General features: G+C 34.9%; 1 protein-coding gene across 2 annotated transcripts in view; it reads left to right on the forward strand.

Annotated features, from left to right (window-relative positions):
* FGF5 (fibroblast growth factor 5) overlaps positions 1-18,980 on the forward strand; it is a 20,917-nt gene extending 1,937 nt beyond the window's left edge. Inside the window, exons 2-3 of one of the 2 annotated variants that reach the window (XM_008567543.1) lie at positions 7,246-7,349; positions 17,966-18,980. In XM_008567543.1, coding sequence (XP_008565765.1) covers positions 7,246-7,349; positions 17,966-18,313 — 452 coding nt within the window. In that variant the 3' untranslated portion in view covers positions 18,314-18,980. The remainder of the gene's footprint in view (positions 1-7,245; positions 7,350-17,965) is intronic. The other variant, XM_008567544.1, reaches the window with a different exon arrangement.
* The last annotated feature ends 1,803 nt before the right edge of the window (positions 18,981-20,783 follow it).

Here is a 20,783-nt window from a genome sequence, read left to right on the forward strand (position 1 = left end):
TGCCTGGAGAAAAATAAAAAAAAAAAAAAAAAAAAAAATCTCTTTCCTTCTCCTTGTCCAATTTCTGTTTACCTTCTGCTCATGAACTAGGCTGGCATTTTCATTAGCCGTCAAAGTGCATCCCTTTCTCTGTCCATAACTGAAGTTATTTTTTAGAAGAATCAAATCTCAAACACTTTCCCCTTTCCACCGCTACCATAAACCCCAAATTAATATTGTATATGTGCATATACCTATATGTGTGTATATATGTATATTGTGCACATAGCTATGTGTACATATACAAACATCACATACATATAGAATATATATATATTTCTCGGAGGGGTCGGACATTTCTGCTTGGAAGAAGACAGTGATCTGGAAAACTGGACACGTTTATAGAGGGAGACGTGATGAACATTGGAATTATTAACTCCAGAGCTGGATTTAGCAACGTTTAGTTTCTTGAGACAATCCCTTGTTTAAGAGAGTGGCCAGCGTTTGTTCCCCAAGGACAATTAGGGAAAATTCATTTTAGAAGAGACGCAGAGGAGTTTCAATTCCGTACAGGTGCAAATTGTGTAGGATTTTTTTAAAAGCAAGTTCTCAATTTTCTCCCTGAGTTTTCTCTTTAGCGTGCTCTCTCTTCCTGCTTTCTTGCTCCTTTTCCCTTCCACCCATCTGCGTTTCCAGACCATCACAGCCGCTCCTCTGGTTCCTCCTCTCCCTTTTTTTGAGCAGCTGAGGACAGAGATGACTTGGTGCTATGTGCGGCCCTGGGGCGATCCCTGCGGGACTTTTCCTCAGTAGGGCCAGATCGCTCAATCAGCGAGGGTTAGTTACTCCACCAGGTAGAGCCACAGCGCAGGCCTCTGAGATGCCCCAAGAGAGCGGAAACGTGGCCAGAAGACAGCGGGGCGCATAGTCACCGGCCGGCCCTCGAGCGTCAGCCTGGTAGCTCCCAGGTCTACCTAACTTGCTCCGTCTCAGCTTAACGACCCCACGGGCCCTTTGGCTTCTGACACACGCTCCGGAGGAGCGTGGGCGCCACCGTCGTCTGACAGTCTGGCAGCTGCCTCCGGAGCGGGGCTGGGGGTGCGCACTTTGGTGAGGTGGTCGCCTGGCAAACCTCTTCCCCGGGGTTCAGGGGTCCTGGTGTGGAAGACCCGCTGGTTCGCGCTGGGAGAGGAGCAGGTCCACGGCCGCCCCCTGCGCCTGTCTTCCCGCCGGCCGTGCGGCTTCAGGCTGCGGCGCACGCGGCGAGGTGGTCGGGGCACCCAACGCAAGAGGGCCCTCCGCACATCCCCGCAAGTCCCAGGACCTCCCGCAAGCTCCTCAGAGGAGCCTATTTTCATGTTTTAGAGTTAATTTCACTCTTATCAAATAACTGCCCACCTTTGGGATAAAAGGCAAGGTCTTTTGGGGTGAAGGGAAATTTTCTAAGTTTGCAGGAACACCAAGAGTTACATCTATTTAAAGTATTTCCAATTGTCCATATTTTGTCCCATCCAATTCTACTCCATCAAACATCAGGGTGTATTCCCCACTTCCAGCAATCTTTCCTTCTCTGTCTTACAGGAAAACTTTCTCTGTTCTGTTCTTCTTGTAGCTTATCCAGAAAATCAGCACCAACAAAGCATAACTTCTGTGTGCCCAAGGGAAGACCAAAAATTAGTAGGCAGCAGGTTGGAGCCCAGAGGGCTAAAGGAATGTGTCTGGGATGGTTTTTGGTGTTCTGGCAATATCTGGAAAGAAGGCTCACTTCCTAAGTATTCACCCTCTTCTCTGCAAAGACACCTTAAGAGACAAAGAGTTTTGCAGCATAGGCCTTGCTAGAGGGGAAGTGGTAGAAAAGCAAATGAAGGAAAGTGAGAACAGATCAACAGAGAATACATTCAGCTAAAGAGGACATTGACCACTCTCCCTTATTTCCAAGGTACATTTTATTTTAAAATCCACGTTGAAAGATAGCTACAAGTGAATGGAGATGTTTCCTAAACAGTGCCTAAATAAAACTTAATTTCACTAACTTCTAATTTATTCGTGTTTAGAGCAGCCCTTCAGTTTGATCTCTGTGTCTTTTACATGACCTGCTTTTGTTCCCTTATTCATTCAATAGAGAATACCTCCCTCACTAAGTGTAATATTTTGGTTACTTTGTGTTAGTTTATTTTTTTCCCCTCCTTTTTTGACTTCCATAGATTTTTCTCACAGAGGAAACAATCATATTCAAATCATAGCGCTTTTCTGCTTTGTGATGTCTGGAGTGTCCAATACTACTTCATAAACTTTTGCTACCATTGATGGATGAAGAATTTATAGAATGACTTATGTTTAGTAGAATAACATGTAATTTGGAACTTTAAAATGGGTTTCTGCCTTTATGTAGCTGTGAAAAAGAAACAGTAGGCTGCTATTTTCAGTGGTCATTTACTTCTTTGAAGGCAGCACTTGAAGGTTTCCTAACATTTACGTAAACTAAGGTGTTGTTCACAGGTTGTTGCTTAGAGTATATGGGGAAGCATTTGTCTGTCTCACAAGAGGGCTGAATCAAGGGCCATGGAGGATACATCAGTTCTATCTCATTGTCTACTTCTACTGTCTGTGAAATAGCGATAACAGAAAATTAATATATTTGTTACGAGCCTGCCACTTCAGAAAACTTTCAGTTTCAAAACTTTGCCATGAAACTGCATTCTAACAGGTTCTTTAAAACCCAATAATAGTCTGTAATATTTGTTAGATAGAACAGACAAATATATGTTTCACAACTATTATTTGACATTAAATATTTTTGCAATTGTGAATATTTTTTAGTTTCACCATCAGAAACACACTCCAGCCACAGATTTTGAAACATAATTTGTTTAGTTTAGATGCACCTATAAATACACTCTTAGCTTCTCTTATACAATAGTTATCCTAAGTTTTGAAGACAGAAAATGAAATCAAGCTCATTGCAAATAAATCCTTATTGTGAAGAAATACTGAGGAATGATGAATAAAAAATGGACAAGACTGATGATAAGATTCAACTATTGCATAGAAACAAAGGGTTTACTTAAATTTATATGCTTGCAAATTTAGTTTCAATATACTGCTTCTGTCTACTTATGTTGGGTCATTGAAGAATGCGAAATCAAGTAATTGTCAATTTCGGATGGAAAAGTTTAAGGCTATGGATACACAAGGCGGAAGTGTTCACATACAATGTGAAAATTTCAATCACATATTTTGACTAACAGAACCCTCAATTTTACTAATTTTTTTTTAAAAAATCTGAGTTCACTATCAATTTTGGTGTTATGTACAGTCATTAGACAATCCCTCAAGCCTAGATATCTGTATCTACTCTGTAGAAAAACTCAAATGGAAAATTTCTCTTACTAATTTAATCAACAAAGACTGTTAAACTGGATATTTCAAGACTCAGATTTGATAACTTGGTACAGCGTGGCTGTTGCTGTGTGGATGCAAGTAGATAAACTTCAGTTTTAAAATATTTTTCTTTGGGAATTTTTAGATAGGTTGTTGAAAGCTTCTGAATATCTGTGGAACACTTGGAATATCTATATTTTAATCACTAAGAAAAGGGAGAAAAAGGAGATGTTGATATCATTGTATCAACCACTATCAACAGGGCCCTTATATACTAAAAAATCTGGAGAGGACTAAGTAAAAAATTTAGATATATGTTCTCTTACTGAAGTAACTTACTTCATAATGCATAACTATTCTTGTAAGTGGATTAAGCAGACTGTGTATAATCTGAGAGACATCAAGAAATTCTTGACTCCTTCAATTTAGATGCTAAGCTTGAAATTCCACCAAGAGAGAATAATTACTTTTGTTAAGCATTGCCCTCTTCTTTCGGTTCTCTTAAACATGAACATCTTAGGAAAGATAACACAGTCACCAGCACTTTACTGTGAATAAATTTATACTGACCCTCCTTCTCTTACTCCTCAAGCAGGAGAGGGCCACAATAGCAGAAGAGGAATAAAACTTGTGTCCATACATGTGTACACGTGTTTTAGTACACATGTTTTCCTGACAAGGCAAAAGAGAGGGAGTGAGAGGATCAAAGAAAATCCAATTTAGCAAACAGTCATTGGCTATGATCTGTGAGACAAACTTGGCCTTCTACAATTTTGCTTAAAGATATCATCTTGGCATCCATAAGGTTAATTGTAAGTTCCCATCAAATTTATTATCACTGACTTCTAATGATAAGAGTCAGGAAATTACTGAAATAAAAAAAAATCAGTGTTAGGGAAATGTATTTTGGAATTTATAAATGTGTAGTTAATGCACATGGGTTTAAAATATTATGTGGAATTCTCTGATGAGTTACTGAGATTTGTCATAGTAAAATCCATAGGCCTGTGATTGAGGGTGGGGGGAGGGAAGGCAGGGAGGTGAATTTTGAAGTTTGTAGAATCTGCTCCATTACTCTAGAAAACAAGACATTGTGAAATTACTGCTAACATTACTTTGAAAATTATGATCTTAACAGCATTAACAATATTAAGCCATACTTACATTATAATGAAGAAGATCAATACCAAAGTTGCCTATGTGTAAAATATTTCTTTCATCTAATCTCATCTTTTCTCTCTCCTGCATTCTTCAAAATATTAACAGAATGATATATGTAAAAGTGTATTTTTAAGCTTTCAGTTAAATATAATTTTCTTAAAAGTATAAAATACTTTCATTCTCAGGCAATACATCATTTTTATGTTGAGACTTACAAGAGAAGAAACCATGCAGTATGTAATAAAATAATAACACTTCAACATATACTACTTCATCTTCACATATTTAAAACTCATTTCAATGCAAATTGTACATAACATATGCACACATAATGTACACTGTGTTGAAATACAAGTTAAATGAATCGAATGGGTCTTTCTTAAATAATAGAACATGTTAGTTGTCAGAAACCAATAGTTCACTTAGGCAAAGCACTAGTATTTCCACTAAACAAATATTTATGAAACCCTTTTATCTTGATGTCTTGCAAGTTAACCTGCAAAACGCATATGCTTATGAGAATTTTATCTGTTACACTACCATTTTTTTTTCATTAATATACAATAGATTTCCATTTACACAACCGGTATTTTTCCAGAGAATGGAATAAAACACCTCTAGCAATCTGAAACCACGAGTAAATTGGGGGAAATATACAACCAAGTCTCCTCTTCTACCAACTACATATTATCTCTTTTGTGTCTATTATTCCACACATACACAATTTGTCATGTTCTCCCTTTTTTGTTTTTGAACACACATGCTTACACAATACTTAAAATCACAACCTCCATCTCCCAAATATCTAAAATCATTAATGCTGTCCTCAATATCATTCTGTAATTCTGATAGAAGCATAATTTTCTATTCAGGTATTCTAGTCATGCTTTAGTAATAATATTGACATAGCATAGTTTATCTGTGTAGTATATTGCACTTTACAAATCATTCTGTGTGCTTTGCTACTGTTTGATAAAATAATAATGCTTCTAAACCTTTGTTTGGGTGTATATCACCGTCAAATAATTCTTACAGTAAAGTCTATTGTAAACAGCATTTTGAAAACATTTTGAAGGAAAAGACTTATGGGACACCAGTTTCTTTAGCAGTTTCTTCCTAAAAGTAAAAGTAATTATTTTTCTGAGAGTTTTTAGTCTTTTCCTTGTTTTCTTTATTTTTATTTTTTGGTTTTTGTTTTTGTTTTAAAGGAAACTTTATTAATGAATTAGTAGCTGCAGTTTCCCTGAGATGTGTTTTATTTATTCTGGGCTAAGAATATTTATAACGAAAAAATAGTTGTTCAGCAATCCCTTTTCCCCATGAATTTCTGATCAAGTATTTTTATGAAACGAAGTTGAGTAAGCAGCCTGTTTGCTGCAATTGTAAATGTTAGCTTACATTGAGCAATGTAAGTGCTCAAAAAAGTTGCTCATATATATGTATTTATCCGTATTTATAATATACTTCTTTTTTTGTAAATTAAGTAATTTTATATGTACTTTGCTAGAGGGGGAGATTGGTATTTCAAGGAAATCTGGTGAATTTCTCTATTCAGCAGTTCTATTGAGTATCCTAATTAGTATATATACTCAGGATATTATAGATTGGAATATTGAGATGTTCTTTTTTCCTCCCTTCTTCCCTCCCTTTCTTCCTTTCTGCTTCCTTCTTTCCTTCTTTTCTTCTTCCTTTTGTTTCTTTCTAGAACAGGTTCCTTTCTAGCTCTACTGAACTGTATTATTGTGGGTTTTTTTTTCAGTTTGATAATTTAGTCAAGTAACAAAAAACATTATGCTTTCCTCATGTTCATACAACAAATATATGTGAGCTTATGATAAACAGGCAAGCTTTCCAATTATATGTGGACTATGAGTTTCATCTACTTAAAATACTCCATGAACTGTGGCATGTGGTCCTCTTGATGCAGTGGATGTGGACTTTGAAATTATTGTGGGAGGGACATTGACTTAATGCTAACTATGAAATACAAAATATAAACATTAAGACAATAAAATATCTCATTAATTTTTTTTTTCAGGAAATGATTCAAAATGGAAGGTGTCTCAAAGCATAATCCATTAAACACTTCATTGAGTCAATAATCCGTTGTTATTATACATAACAACAAAGTTATGTATAATACTTTTAGTATCTTGTTATGTTTAGTTTTAAATAAGCCACACAATAAATGATTGAGTACAGTATATACTTATTTGTACTCTTATAACTGTGGTGATTACAGAAGGATTTATTTTACATAAATGAGTACCATTTTCCAAACTTTTGAAAGATTTATATAGTCTTGAGTACAGACTTTATGTGCTTTAATATTCAAAGTAGTGTATTATCTTTGATGGAAAAACAATGGATGAAAATTATTTTGAAAAACACTCAGAAAAAAAATCTTTTCAATTCCTTTAGAATTAGAAATGATTTTACTGTCAAACATTGTTTACTAAAAGCAATTCATTTGTCAAAACAAATAAGAATTACTGATGAAGCAGAATCAAATTTTTAAAACTTGAAATTAATCATTTTAAATGTACACTTGAATACTAGCCTTTTTTAAACATAGTGAATATCACAAAAAATAAAGATGTTAAATACTAAGTTCTTTTTTTAATTGCAGTAATAAAGAATGGAAAGAATCTATGCAGAAATTTAATTCTTCACAGTGATATATAGAAGAGTCTGTGTTTTATTTTGGGATTTCTGTCATCCTAGGTATTTTGGAAATATTTGCTGTGTCTCAGGGGATTGTAGGAATACGAGGAGTTTTCAGCAACAAATTTTTAGCGATGTCAAAAAAAGGAAAACTACATGCAAGTGTAAGTAGAATTACTTTATATTTGTTAAAGGTGTTACAGAGATTTTACATTTGTAAAACAGAATGAAGTGATTTTCCAAATTGTTGATAGGTAAGACAATTTACTTAGAATTTAATTTTTTGGTAAGATTGTATGTACATTTAACAAAGAGAATTGTGTATGTTTTTGTAGGTAATCATTTAATTATTTTATTTACTTGGAAAGATATTATGGAGTCTACAAAAAGTTTTAAGGGTAAGTGTATTTGAAAATAGCATTCTCAAAGTGGTTGTCATCATTTATTTCTTAGAAGTGGCCCAAGTAAGGAGAAATATTATGGCAATAATATTTTACATGACAATTTAAATTTACATGTTTATGGTGATTATGTGTATTTAGTAGATGAAATTTTTATTTAATTTTACAAGCTATTCACAATGTCATGAATTGGGCCTAGGTAATTTAACATATTTTCATATTACCAAGTAGGGAAGGAAGACATTAATAATGAGAAGACTTTGACCTTCCATAGAGAAATTTTATTTGACAAATTTGAGTTTTTACATTAAAAATAATTACTTCTTAATACAAGGAAGACTAATTTTGCGCTCAATTTTTTCAGACTGTTTACACATTTTGTAAGTTAATTCTTTGCTTTGTTATGCAAATGCTCATTACCTGTGAATTATTAAAACATTTTAAAGATAATAAAATATGTTTAGTAGTTTTCCCACTCACAAATTCTGTTTATTTGTGTTCGTATGTATGCACAGCACTTAAAAATAATGATTTATGCTTTTTCGGTGGTATTCTAAGTTTCTTCACATTAAATCATTTAAAAAAGCAATTATTCTATTAAGTTTTTTAAAAATCCTTAATCCCTTTAGTTCTTATGAAAAGAATAGTTGAAATATCATTTTTCCAATTTTCAAAGTATACAGGAGGTTTTAATCAAAAGCGCAAATAACTGAAACTTACTATTTGTGATCTTTACTTTATAAACCTTTAAAAAATTCAGTGAGAATTTCACTTGGTTCAATGTGTAAGACTTTCACAATTTTCCTTTCCTTTTTAACATCTAAAGGTGACTTGTCTCCTCCTTTGGAGGAGACAGTAGAATTCAAGCAATTTCCATAGTTATTTGAAGATGAAATGAGATAATACATGTAAAATGTTTAGAACAGTATTTGGTATATTGTAAGTGCTCAGTAATAATCTAAATATATTATAAATATAATAAACTACTAAATTCTTATTTTATTAAGGTAAACAGAAACCTTTGTTAAACTCTTCAATTACCCATTGCAAGAATTATAAAACAATCTGCCTGTTTCATTTTCTGAGCTGGTTATTGTACTCTAGCAAGCTATAATATACTATTCATAAAATAACTGCTCTTTGATTTTTTATTAAATAATAAATTATTTTTTAAAATAAATAATTTTAAGGAACAAAATTCTGCATCATCATACAAAAGTAGAACATTTCGTTTTATTAAAAAATTGACTTAAAAATCTGCATACAGGATAGAAAACAATGATTAAACATATCTGAACAGAATAACTTTTCCTCATTCTACTTTAAGGTTGTAAACAATTGAAACACCTTTGAAATCTAAGCTTCTTAATAATACACAATGCATATAAAGAAACTTTCTCTTATTGGTTTGTTTGTCTTCAGTGAAAATCTTAGCTTTTTAAATATTCTGATTTATGCCCTAGTACACAGAAAAAAGAGACTAAACTTGGACCAGCTTAAGGATAATTGCCACAGAAAGCCAAGTATTACAAATGGATGCCAATTAGAAAGGTCAAGCTAAGAGGTTAGGATACATGATTCCTCTGTCAAATGCAAGTAACAAATTTCTAGAAATTTGACCCAAATGTCTAAGGAGGGCTGGTTGAAATAATGCAGATAATGCAAAAACAGCATCTGTTATTCTTTCTCATCTTGGCAGGCTAAAGTTATTTCATGGAATAATGACTTTTAAACAGTACAAAGCAAGTCTTGCTCTTGTCACTCACGGAAGCTCTTTGATTTAAAAGTCATTCTGATGACTTTGAGCTGAATTGTAGATAAAAAAAAAAAAAATTAAGCCCCACGATTATGTGGATTCTTTCTAAACCAATTGTCCAAGCCAGCTTTTTCTTATTTGAGCTTTTATTAGCACCTTTTCTCTAGATGAAAACCTAATTAAATTATAAAGTGATTTATTTTAAAGAAGTTGAATTTAGAAATAGTATTAATCCTAGCAATTATCACTTTTATGCCCGGCTGGTTTCTTTCTTCTTTTGTTTCTAGTTAGACATGTTGAAATATTGTTCTTGTAACTTTAAATATGATTATTTGATTTTGTTTTGATTTTTACAAAATTACATTATCATCAAAAAGTCTAAAAACTCTTATACTTTAAGGATGAGATATGTAATTTGTGAGTTGTTTTAAATTAATAATTGTGCAGAGGAATTTAAAGAGTACCATTATACCATTAGGGTTATATCTGCAAAGTAATATGAACTAAAAATGTAAAGAATTCATATAATTCTGGGGAAAGTAATCCCCCATTGCACTGAGAAATATCCATGGATAATTGTAGATTTTTTAACTCGGTTTTTATGGTAACAATCAGAGTATTAAAAATTAGTTACTAGGCAGAGATAATGTACTTTCATAGTTCTTCGAAAGCTCTTTTACTCATATTATCTCATTAGATAATGAGGTGAGGAAATAGTCTCAGAGATGTTAAATTATTTTCCTTAGGTTAAATAGTTAACAAGTGATTTGAACCAGAACTATATCCTCTTAAAATTTGCTTTCTCTCTTTCTCTTTAAATACTATAATGCTTGGTAGAGAAAAGCTTGAAAGAAGATTTGTTTAGTGCCAATTACATTGTTTTCACCTATTATTTTATAGAAATTAATGAACATGATTTAATAATATTTTCATTAATTATTACATGTTAAAAATGAATATTGTGGCATATCCTTAGAATATTTACAGCACTCTAATAGCTAAATAAACAAACACATTTAGATTTGTAGTTAAAATTGCTAATTTCCTCCTTTATTTTCTTTCTAGTTGCTTCTCTCTCTGTCTCTCTCTCCCTCTCTCTCTGATTCGAAGTAGTTTTTGGACTTTTCCCCCCATTTACTTGTGTCTTTAGTGCTTGATTTTAGAATCTAGAGAGGAGGGGATGTATCCATCAGAACTTTCAAAAGAGAAGAGAGATAGGTTCTGTTCACAGAAATCTTTTTTTTTTTTTCTTTTATATGACTGGTAAGGGGATCACAACCCTTGGCTTGGTGTCGTCCGCACTGCACTCATCCAGTGAGCGCACAGGCCATCCCTCTATAGGATCCGAACCTGCGGCGGGAGCGCCACTGCGCTCCCAGCGCCGCACTCTCCCGAGTGAGCCACGGGGTCGGCCAAGAAATCTTAATTTAATAAATGTTTCATCATCAGTGGACACAGAGAGGGCAAACAAATGGCAGCACAGAGCAGTTAGATTTGGGCAGCATTGATGCCAAATTCATCTTTGTGCTAAGATTGTTAATTCCGTAAGAGAAGTATTATTTGAACTTCAACCATCGAAATGTGTGGAGCTTTCTGCATGCATTCAAGCCTCTAATCTACATGCAGCTCTCCTTAAAGTCTTTACCAGTTTAAAAATACAGTGCAGCCAGATTCCTACCATGCAGCTTTTTTTAGCATTCTATACAAGGATGAAGGTGTATGGTTTTCTTCTGTCAAAATGTGTCAGGAATCAAGGAGAGCAGGAGACAATAGCTTCCCCAAGAGCCACAAGGGTTAGACAGCCATCGCTGTGGCCTCCACTCTTTCTCATCACCTTTCCCTGCTGAGGTACCTTCTGAGACTGAGTGCCCTTCTCTTTCTGTCTCTATCTCTCTGTCTCTTCATCTTTGTTCCTCAGGTGTGGTGACCTTATTGAAAGCCCCTTTTTGGATTCATCTAAGGTGGCCCGGAGCAGGAGTGAAAGGCCCTAAGTATGCTGGGGAAGAGTGCGGTTAGATTGCCCATGGCTGAATCTTCTCCATCACTTACTGACTGTGTCATTGTGCTCACTTTTCTATTCCTTGGTTTGATCAACTAAAAAAGGAGTAAAAATAAAGTAGCACTCTGCTGTAATAGTTAAGTGTTTTAAAGAGATAATACATATAAAACAGAGTAGTGCTTCAAAAGTATTCAGCTCTTAATGTTTATACATCTTCCTAAATTTGCTCTCAGGCAGCTGTTTGATGATCCTCAGCCTCTTTCTTTCTGATTTTGGGGTCAGGCAGCTGTGACCCTTCAGTTATGTAGACCAGCCCCAAATCCTATTTATCATTGACCTTTTTTCCTTGGGTCCAAACTTTTCATGCATACAGTAGCCCCTTATGTACTGAGCTTTCCTTTGTACAAGGAACTTAATTTAAAAGCAAAATTCTCAGGCTTAGGCTCTTAAAGAGTCAAGGATTTCCTATGGCCATAATCCTGTCACTTTTTCTGAGCCTTATTGTCCGTTATTTCCTTTAAAAATGTAAATCTTGGAAAAGGTGGCTATCCTGTATTCTACAGTCTTTTCATAAAGTATGCGTGATAGCTCATTGTCCATTGGGGAAAAATACAGAAGCTTATTTTAAAGAAGCAGAGAGAGGCATGTGGTGGAATTATTTTTGTTTCTCAGGGTTTTGGAGGATCATGTTTGGAAGGAAAGCTAATTGCACAGTTTACGAAACAGGCATGGAATGTGTGCTTGATCAGCCCTAAGCAAGGACGAGAACGTCCTCCTTTGCTGGTTTTGGAGGGTGCCAGCTGGCTTGCCCGGGATGAGAATCTGGACTGGACTTCCTGCGCTGGGGGCAGAGTGAAGAGGAGTCGGCAGCCCCTCGAGCTGGGCCTGTTTACTGAAAGGGGAAATGGAGGATTGAGCAATACTTATCATCATTAAAAAGTGGCTTATTAAGCACCCCACTCTGCCAGTCAAGACCATGAGCTATATCCAGGCATTTGAGTAGAAACTTCCCTTGCCCTCTAAGAGCTTTCAATTTACATAGTAAAATTGAATGCAGGCCCCCAAATGGGTTCAGGCTCTGCCTTTGCAGTAAATGCCAGTTTTCCCTTAATTTTGCACTATGGAAGTCTGGCGAAAGGGCCTATTTTATTGAGCAAATCTGGGTTTGGTGAACTGACTTGTTGCTTCAGAGATGCATTTGGGCCTACAGGGAGAGATGGTGTTACATTTCTCTGATAGTTTGGGGAGTGGCACTTGTTCATTAGTGTTTTAAAGTGGAACAACTTTAGAGCAAGTAAGACTATATAAAAGCCTGTGAGACATCCTTTGTTTGTATAGTGTTATAGAAAGAGCTTTAGTCTAGGAATCAGCAAATGAGATTTAAACCATAGGCCTATCCTGGTAATTGGTATATATGGGGCTTTAGATAGGTTATTTTCTCTACTTCTCTGACTGAAAAATTAGATAATAGTACCCTCAAAAGTAGTCATGGAATTATTGTGAGAATTGTATAATATATGAAAACCACCTGACCTATAGTAGCCTTCAATAGGTCAGCTTTTCAGGGTTATTACAGGCATCAGAAAGAAAGCTCCTATCTTATACCATGTTTCTCCTAGTGTGGTCCTTACCTAACCTGCATCAAAATCACACAGGATGCTGGTTAACGATACAAGTCTGGAGTCTCACCTCAGGCTTACTAAAACACAATTGCTGGAGGTAGGGCCTGGGGAATCTGCCTGTTGAGCTGGCTTCCTGAATAATTTTAAGGCAATTCATGAAATTAGGAGATACTTCATATTTCTTTGCTTGCTCAATATGAACAACTGAGATATAGAATGGAGAAATGTCCAGCACCAAGTAGGATATGTAGCCATGCCCTGGAGATAGCATGGCAGGGCTACAACTGACCCACATGAGGCTTATATGGTAAATAGTAAAAATGGCAGCCCTCTGGGTGCATACTACCCTACATCAGGGCACAACCATACAATATGGCCTAGGCTTAGGACACCTGTGCCAAGCAGCGCTATTGGTGGGAGCAGGAATGGGAACCAAGTAGCACTAAGAGGAGGTAGGAGACCCAGAAGGGATGCATGCAGCAAGGAAACATTGCTTAGAGTGCAATGTGGTCTATAATTGCTTACGTTACCATCTATAACATTTTAATGATTTAGTAATATTATAGTCTGTATTACTTTAATTTTCAGATTTGCTGCATTATTTCTTAACTTTATAAAGTTTTTCAGGAGAAAAAGGCAAATCAAAGAAAACAAAGTGAAATAAAGAATTAACATTGATTAAGTAAAAACCTTCAAGGTTTATACCGGTATCACTCCAAATTTACTTCTGTCTCTGTACCTCATATACTGCATATTTACTTCTATAGTTGCACATAACGAGAATTGTATTTGCATAGCTGAACTCATTCACTACAGGATTCTCAGTCATCATAGAACATGACATTTACTAAGAAAAAACTATGCTAAGAGACTTTAGAGTTTTTTAAACAAAATCATTCCAGAAAGAATTTTCTATTTGGTTTAATTGACCCTCTATTTAATTTCAATTTGGCAGAATTAGTCTTTTCATGGAATGTTCTAGTTAACTAATTTTGCTCCCTCTAAGCTGAACTCGACCTTCTTTTAAACATCCATTGTTTAAAACGGATTCTTCTCTGTGGGAAGAGATGAGTAGAGAACCAAGACAGCGTCCTTCTAATGAAAAAGTCTGTGTTTCTCCATCTCTGAATAATTTAGATATTTGAGCAAAAACAGTTTAACTCGTTTAAGTTTTATTTGTTTTGTCAATTAGGAGTACTCTCAACTACATAGAATTAGATGATTTAAACATTTCATTCAAATTTTGCAATTATGGCTTGTTGAATAGAACTTGTTTTTACGCTTGCAAGATCAAGGAGAAATTAAAGAGAAAAATACAAATAATTTAAGTCAACAAAGAACATCAGCGGGCCATGTCTGAATTGTTCTCCTCTGTAAAAGTGGCAACTATCATAATGCCTGGCATGTAATATGTAGTGAATAAACATCTGTTGGATAAATTAGTGGAAAAATGAATTTGAAACAAAGATAGGGATTTTTTTTACAAACATTTTAATGATTGCTTTTGTTGTAGTGACTGAAGGCAGAGCATTGAAATGATGAGGGTCTTGATTTCAGTAGCTTATTTGAAATTTGATTCTCTTCTCTAGTTCACACCTGAACTGCAGAAAAAGTCTATACGTCAACTTTATGTTTTCTAGGGAAATAATGCAGTTCTATTATTTTAAAAAGTATATATTTTATTAAAAGACTTCTCATAATTCAAAGGAAATTTTAAAAATGAAAACTTATTTAGGAAAACTTATTATCCAAAATTGCTTAATGTAAGTGTATATATTTATTTTAGCACCTGTAGCTAAGACCTATGCTGCTTAGTGACTCTGCTATAAAAAGTCTCCATACATGACGTTACCTACAGAGACATACTTCTTAGGGTCACCACCCTGTCTGAGCAAGGCTGTGAATACTGACAGGAACAGTCGATCCTTCGTGAAGAAACTAGATCTCCTGATGAGAAAATTCACTGAAATGTTTGTTTCAAATGGTTCTATTTCATCATAGCTGGAAGAATTTTTCAGACAAAACATTAAGTTAGAAGTCAATTAAGAAAGCCAAAACAGTCTGATTGCCTTTACTCCTGTTTTAATGTAGGATTTGGAACAATTAAAGAGCTACATGTAGTGTGAGGGTCCTCAGCACTCTGGGCATTTCTACCCTATGTGACAGTTAGATGACCCTCAAAAAATCCAGAGCCTGAAGAGCCCTCTCCTTAAAAGGCTCTTTTAAAAAACTTTAGAATATGAATCTTGAGAAGGGGAGGCAGTTTTTAGATAGAATAATTTTAGGGAGTTAGGTAGGTGGGTTTTCATTCATATGAAAGATCCTAAGATGGAATTGCAATAGGTTTTTCAATATGCTGTAGTGTGTGTGTGTGTGTGTGTGTGTTTGTGTATGTGTGTGTCTCTGGGAACACAGGTTTTTCAGCAACATCAATTAAAAAATGTCATGTTCTTTCCTTGTTTTCTTGGACACTATCAGGAAAAAAAAGATTAAATAATGCAGTACATTTAAAAAGCTTGCCTGTCAAAATTGAGTAAAGCAATCACTGCTATTTTTGTGAAACAGAGGTAGAAGTCAGGTCAAGGTATAATGTGATATATTTATATTTTAAAATATTATATATATCTTTAAATGCTATTCAACTACATTTTTTCAAAAAATCCAAGGCAGGGTGAGTATACCCACTATTCTTTTTAATGAAATGCTCCACACCTTTCTAAAATGCTTAACTTTTATGAAGCCAAAAACATCCCAGATGGCTGTAGCTTCTATATTAAAATAAAATTTGGGGATTATCTAATTAAATGGAAGAATGCTTTTAAGAGCTAATCAGCTGTAGATAAATCTACATTTAACTTGTAAGAAAGTCTTTTTAATTAAAAAATAGGAACAATAAATGTATGATCTTCTGAAGTGATGTCAGCATGGCACTCTTGGCCTAGACATCGGCTGGCAGGTTGTAAATCAAGATGGAGAGGAATGGCAGGCAAAGGTGGTGGTTCTTTAAAATACCTGCCTCCAGCTCTCTTAAGATCAAATCCAGAGATTCACCAGTAGACTTGTGGAAGATCTAGATATTCGAGGGTACCTCAAAAAGTTCATGGGAAAATACAATTAAAAAATAATATGAATCTTTCCATGAATTTTTTTGAAGTACCTTCTTAAAGCTTCATAGCCCCCAAATAAAGAGCTTTATTGATCAAACTACACTTAAATGTAAATAACTCAGGTGAACTATTATACACAAGATAAATGTGCAGCTAGAAATGTTCTGATACTTGTTGTCTTCTGATATTGTCTGTACTTTGCACAAGTCCAACACTCTGTGTGGACTTCAACAGTGGATCTGTGTAGATTGTCTTGCAGTATTCAGACTTTCAGATTACAGTGCTGTGATCTGTGTTGTAGAAAAACAGTTTGGCATCATTAGAAAAAGCAAGGAAAAAAGGCCTTTATTCCAGTATAGAACCTATTGGCCTGACAAAAATTTACAGCTTTTAGTGTTGTTGTTGTTTTTTAATATAGGGGATAAAATATTTGGTATTCCCAAGAATAGGAATTCTAGGCAAATGGTGCTCTCTGAAATTATGAAACCTGGTGGTCTGGACTAGTATAGGAATTCTCAGTTCTTTGAGCTTTATGAACTCTTTTGAGTGTGATGAAAGTGACAGATCCCTCCCCTGGAAAGATATTTTGATTCTCACAAGAGCCCTGTCTGTGGAAGGCTTGTGGATATGAAGCCTAAGGCTAAGAGCTCAACTGGCAGAACTGGTATCTGATCGCAGTCCGACTCCACACTCACGCTCTCCCCCCATACCACACTCCTTCAAATTCCTCACCTTGGCCGACTGAGCCCTTTCAGAGCTGGTACTGGCCTACTTTGTCAGCCTCATCTCTTGTTACTTCCCCCATGCATCCTAAGTGGAAGTGACACTGAACTTCTTACAGGTATTCGAAAGTGTCATGCTGACCTTTGAACACACTGTTCCTGCTCCTTGAAAATCCTTTCTCATTTCTCCTGCTTCCCTAACATCTAATTGTACTTGAAGACTCACCTCAAATATACCTTTTCAAGGAAGACTTTCTTCCCCCTTCCCCACCACCCCAAACCTCTCAGATGCCCTTATTCTGTTCTGTCATCGTACCCTCTGCAAGCTGCTGCCGTAGTTCCATTTATCAAGCTGCACTGTGATGCATGTCTGCTGGTCTGCTTTTCCACTATTCTGAGAGCATTTCAAAGGCAGATATTTTGTGTGTGTATGTGTGTGTGTGTGTGTGTATTTAAGATCTGGCTGAAATGTTGTTAGTGACTCCAATGACTTTTTTCTTCTCGGCATCCAATATACTCTATCACATATCTATATATTTTTTTCCTGAAGAATTTTAACACATGCAATATTAATAGGGCTATATGCTACGTCTCTCTCAGCAGTGTAAATCACACTGATAACATTGACACATGCATGCTTTCAAAGGAATAATTTGACTCCATTTCTCCAAACACAAACTCATGTTTTACCAGGCAACTGTTTCTTAGTACTACAGTTCAATTTATTTTCATGGTGACTTAGGAGGAAAAAAATCTTTTGTTAAAAGGAGGAAAAATTTATTTTGTTAAAAGACTTTTTAACTACAAATTTCAAAGCATTTAAAAAACAGTAACAGTATTCAAGTATACTAAGAGTTCTGGTTATCATTTTTATATACACTGAAATTATGTTACCAAGTACATAGTGAACAAAAATCAGTGATACAAAGATGAATAAAGTAGGAATATGGAAACAAAGGTGGTAATTTTTTATTTTTATTTTTTTTTTACACACACCAAAAGCGGTAATTTTAAAGCAACATTAAAGGAAGCAAATTTAGCTTTATAAAAGAAAATGAAAAGAGCATTGGGAATCAATAGAATTCTTGGTTTTTCTTTTTGGTATAAGATTTCATATTTTACTACATGGTGAAAATATTACCACAGCTTGAATTTTCCCTTTTTTCCCCATAGGCAAAATTTACAGATGACTGCAAATTCAGGGAGCGATTTCAAGAAAACAGCTATAATACCTATGCCTCAGCAATACACAGAACTGAAAAAACAGGGCGAGAGTGGTATGTGGCCCTGAATAAAAGAGGGAAAGCTAAACGAGGGTGCAGCCCACGGGTTAAACCTCAGCACGTCTCTACCCACTTCCTACCAAGATTCAAGCAGCTGGAGCAGCCAGAACTGTCGTTCACAGTCACTGTTCCTGAAAAGAAAAAGCCACCTAATCCTATCAAGCCAAAGGTTCCCCTTTCTGCACCTCGGAAAAGTCCCAATACAGTAAAATACAGACTCAAGTTTCGCTTTGGATAATATTTACCTTGGTCTTGTGAGAAACCATCCATTACCCTCAGGAGTTTCTATAGAGGTCTTCAGGGTTCTGAAGAAAAATTTTCGGATAGAGCTTCAGTTATATGTACACTGGATTGAAGTCAGGTCACTTGTTTGAATTTGACTGAAACAAAAATGTTTTTTGATATGAATGGAACTGGAATTCTTTGTACCAATACAGGCAGTACAGTGCTTCAGTTCCATAAGACATATAAAGCCTTTTGCTTTATGTTTAGCGGGTATTTAGAACTCTGTATTTTCAGAAAGTTACATGGCATGGACGATGTATTTTTCTGACTTTTACAGATCAACGTAAAAAAACATACATGATGCATTTTATTTTTGATTTCCAAAGAATATTTTGATGCAGATAAAATATTTTATTAACTTTTGTGGGGTTTTTTTTAAAAGTACCTCTGCATTGAGCATATTTTCTTACTTTTACTATTTTAATTAATATGACACAAGCAATCATTTTAATGCCGTTTATGAATTATAAATGTGTTTATAGCCCATTTGTAACATGTGGATTTCTTTAACATTTTTCTTATTCACTGCACTTTTTAAAATTGTTTTGTTTTTAGGCATACCTCAGATAATAAAAGTTTAGTCCTACATTTTAAAATGTTTAAATTCTCTTCCACAGCAACAAAGGCTCAGCTTGGATTTGTGTGTATGTGTGTGTAAATTTATGGCAGTATGTGGAATCCTACTCCTTTGGTGCCTGGGCTATAAAGGGTTAGAAGTAAGAAGAAAATATGAGGACTTTTTGATGGAATTAAAATTGAAGGTAAGGAAAAGAACTAGAGGTAAAAGTACACTGAGTTCGCAGCATTTGAGATCTAATTCTGTCTTGCTTTCATTTCTCTTTTTATCTACCCCCTGCCCTCATTCTTGAACAGCTGGAGGAATACATTTTATTCTGTCCATCAAACATACACTATGAAATTGGAGTGCTTAAAAATACTTTCATGACCCTCTGCTATCACCACTGTATAGATCCATATGGAGCAACCCCTTGTAGGGAAAAGGTGAAGAACTGAAGGAGATGAATCCTTTAACAGTTATCCCTGTCAAGTCTCATTGTCAAAAATATTCTTATTACTCAGTCAAACACCCTTTGAACTTCCTGTCCTGAGGGCAGCCATTGCAGTGAATAGATCTGCTCTTTTGTAAGGAAACTTTCTGATGTTTATTTTAAAAAGCTAGCCTTGTGATATGAGAAACTTAATTTGGGAATCTGGTGAGTTGAAAATGGCACTTAATTCTCAACCCAAATACTGAATGCTGGACATAAATTATAGAAAATTTAACTTGATGAAATTTACAAAATTTATTTTCTTGGGTAATCATTTTTATAGATTTCTGTGAAATATGAATATTTATCTTATATTCAGAAATGTGGCATTAAAAAAGATATAGCTAATAGCTAAAAGTATGTCTTTTATAGTAAGAGCAAAAGAGTTCATAAAAAGTTTGTGGTTTACATTTAAGCATGTTTAAAGAATACTTACAAACTCTTTCTTAAAACATAGTATGATTTACTTTGGTGCACAAATGCAAAGTTGAGACTTATCAAAATTGAACTTACTACCACGTAAGCAGATTGCTTTGTTTTAATGGGAACAAAATATAAAAATATATAATATACAAAAAAATCCATTCATCAACTAAGACATCATGTGTATACTCTAGCATTTGTTCTAAAAGCAATAATCTGAGTAAACATTGTACTTAATGCATAGCAAAAAACATAATGAAATGTTACAAAAATTTTAATTAATTTATACTTTAAAATACTGCTGGGTTAAATGAAACAGTGACATTTTGCAAACAAAAATATGTCAAACTCTTACCCACCAAGCATATTCACCTTGTATACATAGTATAAAAGTACATCAAAAAGTTCATGAAAAAATTAAATTAAAAGGTAATACAGGGCTGAGCCGGTGGCACACTCGGGAGAGTGTGGTGCTGGGAGCGCAGCAGTGCTCCCGCCGCAGGTTCCGATCCTATATAGGGATGGCCCATGTGCTCACAGTGCTCACTGGCTGAGCGCGGTGCGGCCAGTCTCAAAAAGGACAAAAAAAAAAAGAAAGCTAACATAAGATAGCTACCAAATATTATGGAAGTTGAGACTTGTTAATTTCAAAATTTAAAGCCACACTAAAATAGAATTTATTAATAACACTTATCTTTAGTTTACTGGCCATATGCAGTTATGCTTATTAATGCCCAGTGAATCATAAAGTTACCTCAATTAAAGAATTAAATGAACTCATGTGCAGAAAACATGTATTAATATAACTCTTTACCTATATTTACAACTTTCTAAGAGGGTTCTTTCTTATGCAGTTTTTTATTATTTTTAAGTAACTAGACCCATCTTACATCAAGTAAAGTTGTTTATGATTCTGTTAATTGAAAAATGTTAATAAATTTTACATGAATA

The sequence above is a fragment of the Galeopterus variegatus genome, unplaced genomic scaffold, assembly GCF_000696425.1.
Source record: "Galeopterus variegatus unplaced genomic scaffold, G_variegatus-3.0.2 Scaffold330, whole genome shotgun sequence".
Classification (NCBI taxonomy): domain Eukaryota; kingdom Metazoa; phylum Chordata; class Mammalia; order Dermoptera; family Cynocephalidae; genus Galeopterus; species Galeopterus variegatus.